The 18155-nt window shown below is 42.2% G+C and overlaps 1 protein-coding gene across 6 annotated transcripts in view; it reads left to right on the top strand.

Moving 5' to 3' along the window:
- The first annotated feature begins 665 nt into the window (after nt 1–665).
- The window catches only part of ttll7 (tubulin tyrosine ligase-like family, member 7), a 69418-nt gene continuing 51928 nt past the window's right edge, over nt 666–18155 (top strand). For 4 of the 6 annotated variants that reach the window (XM_035653484.1, XM_035653486.1, XM_035653485.1 and 1 more), the window contains exons 1-7: nt 667–893; nt 6462–6866; nt 7255–7386; nt 9284–9405; nt 12688–12755; nt 13060–13218; nt 17234–17450. In XM_035653484.1, the coding sequence (XP_035509377.1) occupies nt 6842–6866; nt 7255–7386; nt 9284–9405; nt 12688–12755; nt 13060–13218; nt 17234–17450 (723 nt within the window). In that variant the 5' untranslated portion in view covers nt 667–893; nt 6462–6841. Of the gene's footprint in view, nt 894–1658; nt 1921–6461; nt 6867–7254; nt 7387–9283; nt 9406–12687; nt 12756–13059; nt 13219–17233; nt 17451–18155 lie in introns of those variants that run through there. The other 2 variants (XM_035653483.1, XM_035653481.1) reach the window with 2 other exon arrangements.

The raw sequence follows: 18155 nt of genomic DNA, 5'->3' as shown, positions 1-18155 counted from the left end.
GTTCAGGTTTTTGTGGTGTTAGAATAAATAAATCTAAGACACACGTAAGCAAAGTAAGTCACCTAAAATGGGCTCCCAGTGAACGCATTTAATTTGCAGAACGTGAATGTGTTGCCATACAGTGGAAGCACATGCCATGGTAGGAAGAAATACGACCAGTTGAAGATGATTAAAACTAAATCTGCCACATCTGCATGCACTGATATTTAGAAAACGTGGCTCGCAACATAATGACTATAAGAAAGCAAAAGTCTTTTCGGGAACATTTCCAGGTTATCACGGCGATAAACTGCTATTAAGAAGTGAAGTAGTAAATGACCTCTGAGCGGGTCGCACCCATACAACCGACAGGGTTGTCTTTTAGCACCACGGTCAGCGACACAGTTGCTAGGTAGCTTCCCTGTGTTTGTATCAGCGAGTCGTGGAGGAAGAGCTGCACCGAAACCCGACGGTAAACAATGACCTGAAGGTGTAAGACTATACCTTCTCAGCTGCGGTAAGACTTTTATTTTCCCTCACAACAACTTAACTTACATTGTATGTGTGCTGACTTTACACGTACGGGCATTACAGCACACTAAATGTCACGTTGGCACCGGAGAATGCAAACTTCAGCACTTCTTTCTGGTCCCCTCCCCCCCTCTGTCACAGAGCGAATGGTTTCGCCCATGGACTCGCTCCAGCACTCATAGCACACAAGAGGTCTACAAGACACAGATTTTTTTTGTTTTTGTTGTTGTTGTCTGTCAACCAACGCCAGTCTTATTACACACCATAAACACTGTGAAAATAACTCTCCGGACCGGACGCTTTCTCCTAACAGACCCATGTGTCTCCCGTAGTAACAGGCGGATGAGACCCGCTAAAGAGCCGCACTGCCTGGAACAAACAAGGTAACGTTGACGGGCTACTTCGCCTTCGCCTCTCCATCCTTTGCTCGGTGGTGCGGCTAAGCTAACCGTAGAGCAGCACAGGGTCATCCTGTCTCCGTTTCATTATCACACGGCTTCTCCTTCGGGAATGTGTTATTACATTTTCAAGCAACATGAAATGAAAGCGCCCTCATTCGCAGGGCTGTTCACCGCGCCTGCTGCATTTGATGGTGGCGAGCTGACTGAACATTGTCAGATTGTTTCCCCTCTTTGATCATTTCCACCTGACCTATACAAGTGGCTAGCAACCTAACGTTAGCTGCTGCTTGCTAGCAACCAATCCATAGCAGTAATACACCTGCTTGTGCTTTGGGACATTTGATTTGGGAGGGCAACCAATTTCCTGAAAAATCCTGATATCCAAGATATGACATGTGAGATTTAAGAAATCCAGTTTGCGCTAATCCTGCATTATAGACAAGATCTGTGAAAGGGGATGGCCTACTATCTTTGGTGGTCTGGAAGATACCATGACTGCTATGACAGGCATACCCCCCCCCTCTCTTAGTAGCATAGCCCCTTAGCTATGCTTAGCTTTGCAAGTACCCTTAAGAAGTCTGTCTTGGCATGCAGTACTATTGCTAACACTTAGCTCTGGATGCTCAGACCCTGGTTAATTACATGAGGGATGTGGTCTTTGAATAGCCATTTGATTTAGTCTGGTCTGTTTGCAGTCCAGTGTGCCACTTAGAGACCACATGGTGATAGAGCACCCTGGAGATGACCATTCTCAACATAGCAGATGGATTACATAATAATATCAGCATAACATATGAGCTCTGGTTGGCATTCTGCCTTCTGGACATGTCCCAGAGATAAGGCTATTAAGACGGATATTATATGTGTAATCTTTTCTTTTCATGCAGTTGGCAGCCTTACGGTTTTGGATTAATACAGGATATTTGTTGCAGTGTTGCAACAAAATTAGAAGCGATTACGCTTGGTTGCTATTTGACACCTCTAGAGCGAGATAACACCATAAATACAGGTAGGTTTGGCATATGTGTTCACTCCAAAGACTGGGCTTTGTTCACATTTGTATCCTTGCTTAACTATAACCCAGTCTTATCTGGCAATAATCAGACATGATTAGGTGAGAATTTAATGCAATGTAAAGTGTTTGATTAACAGTTGAACCCGTATTCGTAGGTGTTGATGATACACCTCCATACGTGTAAAGCTCACTTTGTTAAAACAGTGCAGTGCTTTTCAACAGACGCTTTATTGGTTGCTCCCCTTCGTCTTACACAAAATAAGGTCAGGCAAGATTGTAGTTAATGTAAACGTTAATAGCATTTTTTTAAGGCATTGGCTGAATTTTACATTTGGCCATTCTGCGTCTATTACTGTCGATTCTTTCTGATAAACTTAAGCTTAGCACTCAGCTGTTTGTTGGTGTATTTCAGTACGCCGTGGGCTGATAGCTCCCACACTTGTTCCTCCTCATATCTGGAAGAAGGCACGAAGCCAGAGTTGGGTCACTGGTTAGAGCTAATTTTAGATCCGCTGGCAATTCTAAACCAAGTACTTTCCTGTGAGAGTAGTCCGCAAACTCAGCTATCATTTTTCCTGGTGGGACAGTGTTGTGGTGGTGACCATATAGGTAAAGATAGAAATAGTTATATAAAAGGGATAGAAGGATGCAAAGAGACTGTGTGTTTTACACCTTGTAGATGTACAGAATCACTTTGGCATTGTGCCTGTGTAAGAAAATGTCCTGTGAAAAGGCTTTCTACTAGACAAAAGGTAAATTTTCTACTCTAAAAATCTTTTGTTTACGTTTGCTTTTCAGACAAGGATGTGTAATAGTACATGTCTCCACTCTTAGACAGTGTCTCTACCCTTTTAAACGGGTATACCACGAGGTCCCGACACTGCTGTAATGGCAAGACCGGGGCGTACTGCATGCACAGAAAAGAACCTGTGTCTGCAAATCCTGCTCTTTCAGCATAACGTGAAGCTGAGTGGTGATTCCCCAAGCCTCTCTATTGATTCTGTATTTGACGACTGCTTTCAAGATGTACTTTCATGTAAGGCAGGGAGAACATAAAACAAGCCCCTCAGGGATGTACCGCCGGTTGTTGAAGGGACTTGTGTAATAGGTGTGACACTGCTTGTCATGAATAAACAGTCTACCACTTTGGATCAGCCTTTTCCTTTGGCACACTCCTTGTAAAGCTATTTGTGCAGTCTTTTTGGATTAGCTTTTGACATAAAACGGGGTGCTGTGTTTTTGAAGTGCCATTGCCTTATGATAGTGAGATAATACCTGTGTGAAGAGGAATTTCTTGGTAGAGTTTTGAACTAGAACCACGTTACTGTTTCAGTAAATGTTTGTGGTGCTGCAATAAAAAAATGTTTAATGTTTCTGAGAGGGAACCATGATGTACTGTAACATGACACACACATTAACAACTTGTGCTGGATAATTAGGGGGAAGATTCTGCATAACAATGCCCTGAAAGACAGACATACAGTTGTCATGCATTTAGAGCTTGTGAAACAGAGAGCGATGCAGCTGAGCAGCATGAAGCGCCGACTCTCTACAATGAAGCCTTTCTATCTTGTGTGTGGCAGCGGGGAAGTGCATGAGCTCAGCATCCATAGGAGCTCTGCCCATTCAGCTCCGCTCGGCTGTGGTGGCCCTCTGGCTCACTCTGTTGGAGAAAAAGTGTCATTGCATCAGAGGATTAACAGTAGATGCTCTACTTAGTGGAGGGGATTTAGTTAAGATTTCGTTGTAAATGCTTCACTGAAGGATTATTTGTGATGATGCTAGCGGTAGAACATATTGGAAAGTAATGCTTCCAAAGTCTGAACCCTGATGTTCTCATGTGGTATTCAAAAGTTACCAAAAGAGTGATAGAAACTGCAAAGAGGGACAAAAATGAAACTTCCCAGGACGAAGAAGAAGCTCACAGATGTTTCAGAATAAAACAGTATACTGTATATGAGAGTCAAATATGCTATAAAAAAAACATATTCAGCATATATCGCCTGTACTGTCTCTATTTAAAGATTGTATCTTTTGGATTTTATTAGACAGGAAATCATAAAAGTACTGAAATGACAACATCCTAACAAGATGCACACGTCCCTCTATCAGTCAGAGATAACAGTTATTCTAATCTGGTTCCTGCTTACATGGAAGTCCCACTTCTATCATGTGAATGCCAGTAAAACTAGGCCATTTTGTGGTTGATAACCACTACTACCACTAAGACAAATGAGCAAAACACGGCAGAGCCTCTTTTTGCCTTGTCATCCATCACTGCGATAAGTGCCTCAACTGTGACCTTATATGGTAGTCAGGCAAAAAAACCTAGATAAAAGTCTGTGTTGACATTTCACTCTAAGGCACACGGAAACACATTTAATCACATTATCAGAGAAGATCTAGAAGAGAGAACTAAATTCCTATTTGTGAATGTGCTCCTCTCTCAGTTATCATGGTAGCTTGACTTTAGTTTTGAATCCAAGTATAATGTAAAAATATTAGCACTTTTAGCGTCAATTTTAACGCCATTAATAATTGTTAATATTGAGACAGCAACAATAAATGTTTAATTTTGTATGTAGCTGAAAAAATTAAGATACTTAATGTTGATAAAACACAAAAAGTGCAATCAAATTATGAAGATTAATAGTCCTGCAATATTGTGCAGAATAATTAAGAATAACATCACTGCCCTTGTCTGGGGACGGTGTGTATTTTTTTTACATGTGTGTTCTTGTCTTGCGTGTGTGTTTGTAGGTGTTTAGTTGCATCAGATGTGCCTGTCAGGCCTTGTGCCCGAGGGTTTACATGACACCGAGGTCCAGTGCTCCTATAGAAACAGTGTTCCCTGGCAGAGAACCAGTACACCACTGGGAGGTGGGGGCAGGTTGTCATTAGCACAGCTTGCCTCACTTTATCACTGTGACTCTTTGTTGTTGCTCTCCCCCTCTGTGCTGATCTCATTCCAGTCTCTGTCCTCCCCAGGATCAATGTCTTGTGCTTACAACAGGGAGACCAAGAGGCGGACAGTGAAGACTACTGAATGATTGAGTAATGCGATTGGATTGTTTCCCCATTTTAATTTGTCCAGAGGATGCTGATCGAATTGATAGGGTTGCTTTTCAAGTCAGCGTGTGTGGATATTTTCTGATGTGAACAGGTGTGTGTGTGTGTGTGTGGACAGTATCTACAGATGGGTGGAGGGATGAGTTTTCAGCATATTCTCACCACTAGAGGCTACTGTTGATCTCTTTATTAAATTCATTAGAGGCACCATATGCCAGTGTACTGTAGATATAGCCTAATTGATATATAATGTTACCTTTGATTTAAAGTTTATACGGTTATATCTGTTACTATAATTCATGGACTGATACTCACATGGACATCCACATTACATGGTTAGTTTTCTTCTTCAAAATGATGACATCTTGATTAGACTTGGGCCTTGCATGAATGCAATATCTTAGCGAAGTTCTCATGTTTCAAATATGCAACCTGAGTTTCAAACATGCAGTGTAAACAATATTTGCCATCATATGGAAAACAGTGAAAACTATTTTCTAATTGTAAAGAGGAACTTTACTTTACGAGGCAGTGGTTCCCAAACTTTCTGACCCTTCAGTCTGTTAGCATGGATCATTGTCAGTTTAAAATTAAGCAGCTACGTGCACTATTTGACTTGCTAGGATCCTGAGCAGCTGGAATCGTTCCAAGCATGCAGTAAATTGGGGATACAATTTATAGCTTGCTTGCTTCCATTGCTGGACGGAGTCACACAGATTCATACCTGTGGGTAGTTTGGAGTCTCCAGTCCACCTGAATACTGCTTGGTCTGTGAAAATCTGGAGCACGAGGACAGGAGAACCTACAGTGACAAAATATGAACATGCAAACTACACACAAAGAAGCCAGAGACTCAAACAGTGTGAGGCAACAGTGCTAACTACTTAGTCACTATGCTGCCCCAGCCAGCAAAAAACCAAATATGGCAGAACATCTCAATAAAGACACAGTCTCAGACCACAGCTAAACAATAACAGGATTTGGCTGACGGCTGGTGCTAATTCCCCGCACTGATCATAGCCCGAAGCATCCTTTTAACAAACCATGGTAAAGACGCCATCTGTTTGAATAAAGTGACCTCTCAGCCATACAATGAAACCCAACCGGCACAGGCATGAGACACAATGAGATGCTACAAGCCCTTTACTTGACAACTACATTAATATTGCTTAGTAAATTCCATGGAACACCAATTAGTCCAGTTGACCTAACACACCTTTAGATTATTTCATTAGTAGTACTGCAGTGTCTGGGCTGAGTTCTCACTGAACTGTTACGCTCAGTGTCAGATTGACTGATGTAGCCTGTGATAGGACTGTGTGCTGCTGCTTTACATCAAAAGCATGTCCAATGCCCTCCAGTCCAGTGAGAAAACACACACAGATCCACAGTGTGCACTCTCTGAGCAGTCAGCCTACTACTACTGGTCCGCAGCAGTAAAATATCTTTTTTCTTCTCCTCTACAGGCATTCCTATCCATCCCTCTGTCCACCCCCCCTTCCCCTCCCTGTCTCCTCTTGGGGCTGTAAATAAGCTGGGGCTGTGTAGACCCTTGAGAGGCCATCCCCCTCCCACTCTTCCCCACCACCGCTATCCCCTTCTAACTCCTCACCCTACTCACACTCTGCTGCTGCTCTTTATGCTGCTGAAAGGCGCCAGGGAGATGCTCAGATGATCCATTGGGCCATCCTGATCCACATCGTCCATACAGCCCAAGACAGGGAAGACTAACTAGTGCAAGTGTGAGAGAGCCCTTGGAGCGTGCTGTGAGAACCCTGCGAGGCCCACCCGCCCGCCAAGCCTGGCAGAAAGCTTGGCTTGCCCCTTCACTCCTCCAGCCCCTGAGATGCCCTCCCCTCCCAATGAAGGAGGTGAGTAAGAGAGGCCCAACTCTCTCCGGACTGACAGGGTTATTCTCTTAGGTTGTACATACACTGTGGCATTCATAAGCATACACACACATGCCCAAGTGGGCTTATATACATAATGTACCTGCCTGCCTGCTCATCAGTACTATTCTTTCCTGCATAGAGCCCCACACACACTCACACACACACAGATTATAATAAAAGGATCATGATGCATGCAGCTATAACAAACTAGTCGCCTAATTCATTTACACCCTAGCCCCATAAACAAACCCCAGTAAATCCCCTGCAGAAATGAGGAAAATATATCGAAATACTCCTGCTCCCCTCCCAGTCTGGAGCACAGGCTGTGACTGTATCTAGTTTTGTTGTATTCTGTCTCCTCCTCCAGAGGATCAAGGAGCGTCCCCCGTGAACGGGCCATCTGTGGGATCCTACCACAGCAGTGGGAAGAGGAAGGTGCGCACCAAAAAGAAGAAAGGCACTATCAGCGGCAATGTTGCTGGCACCAAATATGAGATCGGTACGGTAACCTATCACTAATCATTTTAAAATGCTTTTGAAAGTACAGTAATGACAACAATGCTGAAACATGTTCAATAAACATATTAGAAATGGAGCTAAAACAGGCATATGCACTACATAAATGTCAGTCTGCAAAGATAAGGTATCTTTTAATCAAAGGGTGCATGTTAATGGAGGAGCTAGTGTAGGATGAAAAGAGGCTGTCTTTGAGATGGCTGATGAAATCCTTTCATTGATGTACATTATCCGTGTACTGATGTTTTTTGTTTAAATAACAGGGGAGCTGCCTGAAATAGCAGTAGTGTATGTTTTTACTTACATAGACATGTTGAATGCATAATTAACATTAATGAACACACAATAAATGATCACTGGTCTTGTCTGGTAAGCTCATTTTATGCCAGATCTCGCTACATTGTGTATGCAGTAATAAAACGCCTCCGATTTCAAGCTTCTGAATTTAGATTTAGATTTTTTTCATGGAAATTTCATCAGAAAGCAAGACCAACATTTTAGGTGGTTAGTATGGCTTAGTCTGCCCCTCAAAACACAGCAAATCCAATCACAATGTCGTCTCAACAATAAAATCTAATTTGCTGTGGTGAATTGTTTGAAGGAGGCCGTTGTTATTTAATGTTTTAAATTAAACCTAATAGAGTTGCAGTGATGCCAAACAGTTCACACGGAGACAGCTCGGCCTTACATACATATATAAATCTTTATTGAGGTAATTTAACTTGGCAGTGAGTTTTTTTTTTTTTTAGAAGGGCCAAAAGAGCAAAGTAAGCACTCCTTACATGTTCAGTATATTGTGTGGCAGCACAGCTCTCAGGGGTGAACTACAACCCTATGAAACTAAGGAGTCAGCAGCAGCAAGTAGAAGTTGGGGGGCTGCTGGGATCCTGTAGGTAGATGGGAGTCTAGCTGTGAGTCAGTTTGCTAGCTGTGACGAGACGCTCACAGTGGCCATTCGGAGGGAAGTGCAAGGCTATTTTGAAGGAAAATTAACACTAAGGGCCAGATGGATGCCTCATTTTTGCTGTTACCTTTTTTGCAGCTGTCTTTTTTTGTTCCAGAATTGATAGTATTACAGGTAAAGGTTAAAGGTCAAGGAATGTGGTGTTGGAAATTTGCTTTACACCCACTGAGAAGGGAATGTAAACTCTGGCCCTAAGGATGGTGAGATACGTAAGAAAGGATTGATTATAGCTTTGTACTCAAAGACTGTACCAAGCATAGGCCTGCTGTGATGTAAACCCTCCCTGTTCTAGTTAGCAGACCACTGTTAGCCTCTGCCGACGTTAACAGATGGATGAAGTTACATCGGAAACACTTTTTTCCCATTCAGGTGCCATCATGCAACATTAGGCAAGCCTTCTTCAGGTTTGTGAAGGCTTTCAAGAAATTAATTAATAGCTTGTTTCGTTAGGGCATATGAATTTTTCATTACTCACTGAATAATGAATAGTTGTCGGATTAATGTCCAAATGGGCTTGCCACCTATCTCTCATACTATGGGGTTTCCAGTGGGATTTGAATGCATTACAGACAATTAATTTATCTTTTTGAAAAGAGGCATTACGATTGGCTGCTCCTCAACCATTCCATGAATGGTAAATATAGCTGTAAGCTTTTTGATCTATAATCTCCTGGACTCATTTCTCTCTTAATGTATGTATAAACAGAATTTAAGCCAAATGCAAAATGTTTGAGCGAAACAGAAATATTGATTTGTGGCTCTGAGTCACATCTTGCTCTCATTTTGAATTTATAGGTTGTTTTTTAGTTGTTTTCATCATTAAAATGGCTTCTAAAAGACAGAGTACAAAGTTTATTTATACACTATATATTTTTGCAATCTATTATACAGTGTAATGTGATTTTTTCCCCCCTAGTTCGTATAGTCATCAACGAAATGGACTTTATCAAGTCCCGAGATGACGACGAGACTGCCAACCTCATCTGGAATGACTCGGCCGTGCAGCACGAGAAAATCGCTGAGCTCAGGAATTATCAGGTACACTGCATGGCCACCATGTCAAGTCAGCACACCTTGTATGGTAGCCTAGTATAAGGGTACCGAATAAGGGTGTCAGATTCAATTGCTGCAATGAACAGGAAAATCTGGATCTTAACCTTTACTTGTGCTCCAATAAAGCTGCTCAGTGGCCAACAGCCAAAGTCCATGACACCAATCAGCTGCCAGCGGACGTATCTAACTTTGGAAATGAAAGGTCTTGAGGAGCAGATCCGAAAAAGATCATATGTGTTCTGTAGACTTTAAAGGTAAACCAGATGTTACAAACAACGTAACAGAACAAAATAACCTGCCCCTTATGGTGTATATCACTAGTTGAAATGGATATTCCCGAAGGATTCCTAAAGAGAAAAGGTGAAAGGGATGCCTCTGAAATTAAACAGTGCAGTGCACCAGAAGAAAAGGGATTTAAAGAATGAAACAAAAATGACAGCTACTTCAACCCTTCCCTGCTTGGAGAATTTTGATCTAAATGATTTTCCTAAACAGAAAACTCAATCCACTCCTGCAAATAATCATTTGCTTAGAAGAAAAAAAAGAAGATTTACTTTATTGATCCCCAGAGGAGAATTTTTTTTCCCCTTGAATCTTTACACACATAGGCCTGAAAAATACAATCTCACACACACCACACCCACAGAAACACACACCGCCACAGGCACGGCTCCTGGATATGCAAATGTGGAGTGGGTGGTGAAGTGATGAGCCCTGCCAATGAGGGTGGTGCCCTGGGGCAGTTAGGGTTCTGTGCCCCTGCCAGCGCTGGCAGTGCTTTCAGGGGCACCTCACCCAGGAGCTGAACCACCACGCTCTATACTGTGGACTTGAACTGACCACCCTCCGGTTTCCAAGTCCCTACTGACTGACTGCTGAGATGGATAAACATGACACAATTTCTGCAGATTATTCAAACGTATTACAGCAAAGCATTCCTAGATACACTCTTAAAGAGAGAAGAAACCACTGAACCACTGTGATTCAAGGCCTTATAACATGCTTCTAAATATTTTGCACAATAACGTGATATAATGATAATGAACTGTGACAAAAGGTTTATTCACACTTACTGTCAAAAATCTAATTGTATTGGGAGAAGTTACACCTTAAATGAATTCCTTTCAGCAGATATCACAATCATTATATTTGCTGGCACATGCAGGGCTGATGGGGCATACACACTACATGTGAGGACAACAACATAGCGCTGGCTAAACTTAGCAGTGAGCACATAACACCTGCCAACAAAGCGATTTGTCAGTGAACATTACTCTTTGTACCTGACACTTGTATGTGTGAACAATGATCATACTGAAACCTATTTTTCTGGCCTGCATGTCATTAAACATTTGCCAGATAAGTGATCATGTGGCATTTCAGTTCAAATAAGAATATTTTAAAGAACACATTGTAGAGTTTTTTTCTAAGTTAATTCTTCTGAACAGAATCCACCAGAGGACACTCAGCAACAGCAAACCATCTGGTTTATAAAAACAGTGTGTGACCGTAAAAAAAGAACAGAACCATTTCAACATGTGGATATCAATCATCATGAACTAATATTGGGGAAACTATGAGGGGGAGATAAGGAGTTTCTGAGGTGCAGTTACTTTGTCAAGTTAAGTCAATTTTACTTATATAGCCAAAGTCACAAATCTCAAAAGGCTTAAAAAACCCAACTCAAATGTACTTAATGTGAGGAAAAATACATAAAATACCATTGATTTTATTTATCCTATAAATGAAAACAGTATACAGATAGTATACTGCAAGATAATACAGTTTACAGAAATGGAGCAGTTTCCATCAAGACCATAGCTCAGGTTTCTGGATCTGATGAACCTAATCAGTTTGTGTATAATGTGCACACCACCCTGCCTTACAATATGTTTTTAGACCTGTCTACACAATTTGGGATATACGGAGTTGGGGAAAGCAATGGAAAGTTAAGAAGATTCAGTTTAAACATGGTAAATAAAATAGAATAGAAAGAAAGGTGAAAAAAGTGAAGATGGACGGCCATCTGCTTATCGTCAGACCGAAGGAGGTAAGAGAGAGACAGCAAATAGGAGGGGGGGATGGACAGAGGGAGAGGGAACAGCTTACAAAAAAAGAGACTGACGGGAAGATTGACAAGTAGACTGACAAGTTGTGGGCAGCAGGGGGTGGGGGTCAGGTTTCAGATGTCACTAGTGATGTTGACAAGACGGGCCCAAACAACAAGGGTTGCTCTGTGTTCTGTTTACTAGTCTGAGAGTGATCCTACCTCTGTTTGACCTCCCTGTCCTGCTGAGTGAACTTGCTGCTGCTGCTCCGAGCGCTAGCCATCCATCTTCCCGAGTGCTTATTTGATTAGACTGGGCACTAATGATTGATTAAATCACAAGCCACAAAGAATATGGCTTGTTAGGACAGGGGCAGCAAAAGTTCAGCTAAATAGATTGAATATTACAAATACTGTAACAGCTTAATGTGTAGCAATGTGGCTAATGTTTCACATGGAACTGGTGATTTGCTGTCAATTGTTTTCACTTGCTCTCTCGCGCTGCTGTGGTGTTTCATGAGATAATTTCTCAGTAGAAAAGTAGAAGTCCCTCAACAATTGGTTTTGATTTCCCCTCACAAGCCACGTCGTCTCGCGGCATTGGCATAATTGTGCAATCTCTTCCGAATCCCTAATTACATCTGTCTCGTTTGGATAATAATCACAGGATCCTTTTACACTCTGCGTTCTTTTTTCCCCCTCTCCTCTCTCTCTCTCCCTCTTTTAATTTTTTCCTTTTTTCCGTTTAGTGATGTACTGTGAGAGTTTGCTGTCAAGTTTCAGTTCATACGAGCCTAATTAACGCCCCTGTTCAGGCTCATTTGGTCAAAGAATACAGAAAACCCAGAATTTTTCCTTTACCCCCCACCCCCCTTTCAGCGCATTCAAAGCAATTCATTCAACTGTCACTGCAGGAGCTTGCGATGCAGAACCAATTACCTCGGCCCCTCGGAGTTGAGATTGATCTTTTTTTTTCTCGCCTCTTCCCTCCCCAACCTTTAAATAGTATAAAAAAAACTATGGTAAACTAAATAAGGGTTGAGAAAGGTCTCAGCATCACCTTTTTGTTTTGAGTCCGTAATTGGGCATAAATGTCAGAACATTGTAAGCTCACTTCAGGTTGCTGCCTTTAATGTGCTCATTTTTATGAAGGGGTGGGGGTGGAATTGAGTGGCGTAATGGCCCTAACAACATTATTATGTCTGCCTGTCCCTCTGCAGAGAATTAACCATTTCCCTGGTATGGGCGAAATCTGCCGGAAAGACTGCCTAGCAAGAAACATGTCCAAGTAAGTTTCCTGTCTCTCTTAACACATAAAATGAGAGTACTTTGGTTCAGTTGCAGTTGTGCAAAAACAAGAGCATTTCAAAGCTCAGTGTTCAGCCAGCTGGCACTCTATGAAGTTACAACTGGGTACTTGCAGCACTCCACCATCACAAGCACAAATAAATAGAAAACACCGCTGTAAAAGCACAAAATAAATTCTTACTGTAATAACTCTGCTAAATGCGACTTATAAAGTATAAATAGTACATGTACAAGAGCCCAGATGATTCTAAAAGTGTAAAATGATCTTTTCTTTGTTTCTCAAGAATGATCAAGTGCCAGCCTCAAGAGTACAGCTTCATACCCAAAACCTGGATCTTCCCCGCTGAGTACACTCAATTCCAGAACTACGTTAAGGAGCTACGCAGGAAACGCAAGCAGAAGACCTTTATTGTCAAACCCGCTAATGGAGCCATGGGTCACGGGTAGGTCAGAGGCTAGCAAGTGTCTCTAACACACTGACTACAAGACAGAGAGGAACCAGGTCGACTGAAACGGGATAGAAAGCACGGGAGTGAGTGAGCGGAGGAGGAAATTAGCAGTAGAGGAAATAGAGGACAAACACAAGAAAACAAGGCAATGCGAGGTTTGTTACCCTGGCTTGGGTGTCTATGGAAATAGCATTAGGGCTGGGACCAGATTGAGTATTGGAGCTGAGAGGGTGTGGTGAATCTCATTGTTGGTCTCATTGTCCTCGATGGTCACACTCTTCATAAATCAGAGGTTATCGCTGCCAGTGGAGGACACACACACACACACACACGGTCCCTGGCAGTTACTGTAGTTCCTTCCCTGAAGGTCTCTGCATGTGATTATTGGATTCCTTTATGAGGCACCATCAGCAGAGACCGGTCAGACTAGAAAATGGACCATGATGGCTGCTGCAGGGGACTCTGTCTCTCAATAGCACCTCTTTATGAAAAGATGAGCGTACCTGTGTCATCTGAGTGCATACTTCATCCAGATGACAATATGTACCTGAATGCATATTTCATACTTGCAGTCCCATGGGGTTAAAGCCTATCTCAGGTTGTGATGTCACATTTCTATGGTATGGTTTCACTATCCTGAAATCATGAAGTATGTAGAGAATCAGCCCTAAACTTTTCTAAACTGCAAGCATGGTACATTCTAGTGCCAAGTAAAAATCCAACAATCAGTGCACTGTGGTGGAGCTTCAACGGTTCGAGCAGTGTTGTATTTGGCATTATATTGAGAAGTGCTGTGTGTAAATAGGGGTGGACAAAACATTACAAAACAAAATGTACTGCCCCCTGACACTGAGTCAAAAAAACTCAACATTATAAGCCTGGCTGAGCATGGGGTGGTATTGATTCTAAAGCTCCGTTGCTCTTTTTGAGAAGAGCCTGTTGAGCTGATTTGTTTATCAAGTAAGCAAGCTCCCTTGCTTTAGGAGAAGTTTCAGGGACTGCACTGAGTAGGAGGAGATCCTGAGGCAGAGCCACGACACCCTGGAGGGATGACATTTCCTTCCCAGGAGAAGTTAATGAAAATAAGGAAGCTCCCTGGGGACATTTGGGCTTCTCTGTTCACACTTTTGCCATCACAACACTGACTAGGATAAGTGCCAAAAAAATGGATGTATGGTCAACAATGCAAGTATCTTATATTGTGTTTAAAATAATCCTAGTAACGTATTCTAATGTTCTATGTATGAGCCAAACCAACTCATTTGGCACTCAAAACAGAGTTCTCTTCAGCTATGATTTGACCTGCGTGGAGTTCAAGAAGGAGACTAAAATAAAGTGAAAATGCCAAGTGGTTCAAGTTCAAATATACAAGTGTGGTTGGTTTTACAAATAATTCTGTTTCATAAGATAAAATATTAACTAAAAGAAAGGCCAAACTGTGAATATTATGATTTGGCTCAAAAACAGGGCCCTCTCAAAATAATGTATTTTTGCTTTGCACATAGCTCTCTTGAGCTCTTGAGAATAAGCTGAAACTTGCTGAATATTTATTAATAAATAACTATTTGACTTTTTATTCTTTGAAAATAGGATCCCTGAAGTCCATGTATGGGGACTGTACTTTAGAGTGCATTAATCACTGGCACCAATAGGTGGGGATATTGAAGTACAAATAGCTCAGTGTGCTTCACCTTTCCCTCTGATTCTCTTTGAATTTGTCCTTTCTGGTATAATGTGAGCATTACTTATAACTCCATGCTGCACTAAGCCCTTATTTATTAAAGAATAAAAGGCAGCAAAGGCTGAATTATTGCAATACATTAAGAATATGAAAGATGATGAGTTTAGCTCGTCCACTCAACGCCGGGCGGCTCACAAGATTAGATTTTTCTCTATTTTTTGTGCATGGTGTGACGCGGCAGGAAATTAAGTTATATCTACCCCCTGTAATTTATTTTTCAGTCGGCCAACTAAATGAAGTTATTGTTTGTGTCTGAAGCGCAGCTTGTTATAAGGGAAACAAAATAAAAGCGCGTGCAGGGCTTAAAAAGGCGAGATCCCCTCCGGTGCCAAATTAAATAGGCAGGGGAGAGTGGGCCGTGATTATCTGACACCCCAGCTCATCAATCATGTCGTCTTCTCCTCAGCTACTCCTCCTCGACTAACTAACACCGTTAACCCTGTCCTCATCATTCAGCTTGCTGTCTGCCTGTTAGGAGGGCCCCTCACATCATCGGTCAGGCTCCCATCCACTTCTCCCCGTTCTTTTCTGTTCAAGTACTCTGATAAGCAGGCCAATGAAGTGCTCGTCTATAATGCAACAGTACTTTGGTTGGTGGGGGCACATGGTGATGAGGAGTGACTGATGAAGCTGAAAGTAACAACATTATACTAAAAAAAAAAACAGATCTACAAGCTGCCATGGTTTTATCAAACCTCTGAAGGGAGGACTGCTGAACTAAGACCCACCTTCATCATAACCTGAAAGGCAATAAATGGATCACAGTGGAGATCCACACTTAGAAGCTCATCAACAGTGCTCCGGTGTTTTTGCTTCATTAGTTAACCGAACAGGTGGATTCTTTGGTCAAAATAAAACAACACAGGCTGCACTGTTCCCAAGATACTGTATGTTGTGGCTGTGATTACAGAAGCCGCAAAGCAGAACGATGTTTGCCCTCTGGTGGCTTGGTGCCACAATATTTCAGTACCTCAAACTGTACTTTTTGAACAATCAAGTCTTTACATCCTGGCCAAATATTATGTTTGTGTGTGTAGTATGCCTGCTTGCATGTGTATAATGGAGCCTCCCAGCCCTTCCTGTGCATGTAAGCAATTTAGGCCAAGTCTGCCTTAACTATGAGTGATGGTGATATAGGTCAGTCGCGATGCTTGTACATAGTGGGAGATTGTTTTAACGACGACCCCCTCACCCTCGCTGCACACACACACACCCACACACATACCAACAGACGTACACACTTTCACAAAGTTTTCAAAATATTGCCCCTCCATTCACCCTTGCGTGCACAGCCACACGGATGCACACAAACACAAGTCATTCTCGAGTCCAGCTAGCAATGGCCTGTGTACTATAAGGTCTGAGTGCCAGTGACATGAGACCAAAGCAAATGAATTAGAGTTGAGGTTGAAACGGAGCACAATGTCTGCTCCTATTAACCTGCCCACAGCTAAAAGACCCTGCTACAACATTTGATCCACTGTGCCATTCAGACAGAGTGCAGTTGGGCTTCAGAAAATCACAATGTTCTCCAGATGCTCGCAGAGGTTTGGCCAGACAAACCAGCATTTGTGTTGTACCTGTCTGTTTTTTGTACATTTATATTTCAACTGTGATTTTAGATGGCCAGGTAATGAACAGAATTTGACCATTCCATGCCCTACAGAGCCAAACAGCTTGTCCCACTCAAACTAAACCTGAGGCATGCTGAGTGCACTCATTTACATATGATTTCAGTAAAGGTTATTTAACAGTGGAAGGTCACACAGATGCCATTAGGGCATCATGACTCTTATCCTTTTACTCCGAAAGGCTAAACGTCTTCTGTGTAAATGTAAGTCATACGATGCACAGTAAGGACATGTCTTCTCCCTCTGATTGCATCTATTGCTCCTGTAGAACATTATATGTATTATCCATTGCTTTGAAAAACAGAAGCAGGGCATATTAATCTTGAAATGTGAAGATTGAAAGTATCAGCATAAGAGGCAGATGTGGCCCCAGAAAAATGCCACTAACTTTTCCCGATGACTTGAAATGAAATATTGTGTTGAAACCCATAAAATCTGTATACTGTTTGGCTCAATTTTTTTGCTTCACGTATATAAGACAGTGCCAAAGTCATCAGTCATGTTCATGGTCCTTGCTGTGCTTCCATCTATCATTTTTTTAATTATCTTTTTTGTCTTTACTATGCCATATTTTATTATGCTGGTGACGACACCCCAATTTCCCCCCCAAGGATTAATAAAATTTCTGTCTATCCAGGATCTCGCTTATCCGTAACTGTGAGAAGCTGCCAGCCCAGGAGCACTTTATCGTTCAGGAGTACCTGGACAAGCCCTTCCTTATGGAGGGCTACAAGTTTGACCTACGCATCTACATCCTTGTCACTTCTTGCGACCCACTTCGAATTTTTCTCTACAACGACGGCCTGGTTCGCATGGGCACAGAGAAGTACCATGCACCCAGTGAGGCCAACCTGGTGAGTCACAGTCAATAATACTTTCAACAATAATGATAATAATAGCCTTTGTTTTTTGTAGAAGTTTTCAAAGCAAAGTTACAAAGTGCTTCACAGAAGCTGCACGTTCACTTGGAGACACACATGGTCGTAGACACATACCGTGTAATAACTAATAACAGTACATGCATCTATATCCGTGTACCATCTGTGCACAAGACCAGTTTGTTGAGTTGTAGACATACACACAACTGTTCAAGGATTTATATCAGAAAGTACATACAGTACCTGGTGTGTGGCCAATCAGGCGAGTCAGAAATGCACTACAGACAGATAGTACCAGTAGATTCACAGAACAAAGTATTTGCCATGCACTCCCGTGAACCTTAGCAATGGGCTTGTGTACCTCAATATAATGAAATTGTACACACAAACACACAGGAGGACAGAGATTTGAAAACGCAGTGTAATCTCTGTATGAAAACATGCAAGCACTCATAGACACAACGGTGCCCAAATGCTGACAACTGTAAGGCTGTTCTCTCTCTACCTCTCTCTCACACACACACAGAATGTGCAGGCATACTGTATGAACACAGCTGAGCGTAAATGTCCACATGCCAGATGTCTCCTGTAATATCAAGCCGCTCATATTTGCCTTGAGGTTCTGCACCTGCTGAAGCACAGTCTGTTGCTGATGATAGGGTGCATACACACACACACACA

This window comes from Morone saxatilis, unplaced genomic scaffold, assembly GCF_004916995.1.
Source record: "Morone saxatilis isolate NCDOM2014 unplaced genomic scaffold, NCSU_SB_2.0 Contig12, whole genome shotgun sequence".
Taxonomy (NCBI): Eukaryota; Metazoa; Chordata; class Actinopteri; family Moronidae; genus Morone; species Morone saxatilis.
The sequence above is the reverse complement of the archived record's forward strand: the minus strand, read 5'-3'. Positions and strand labels throughout refer to the sequence as shown.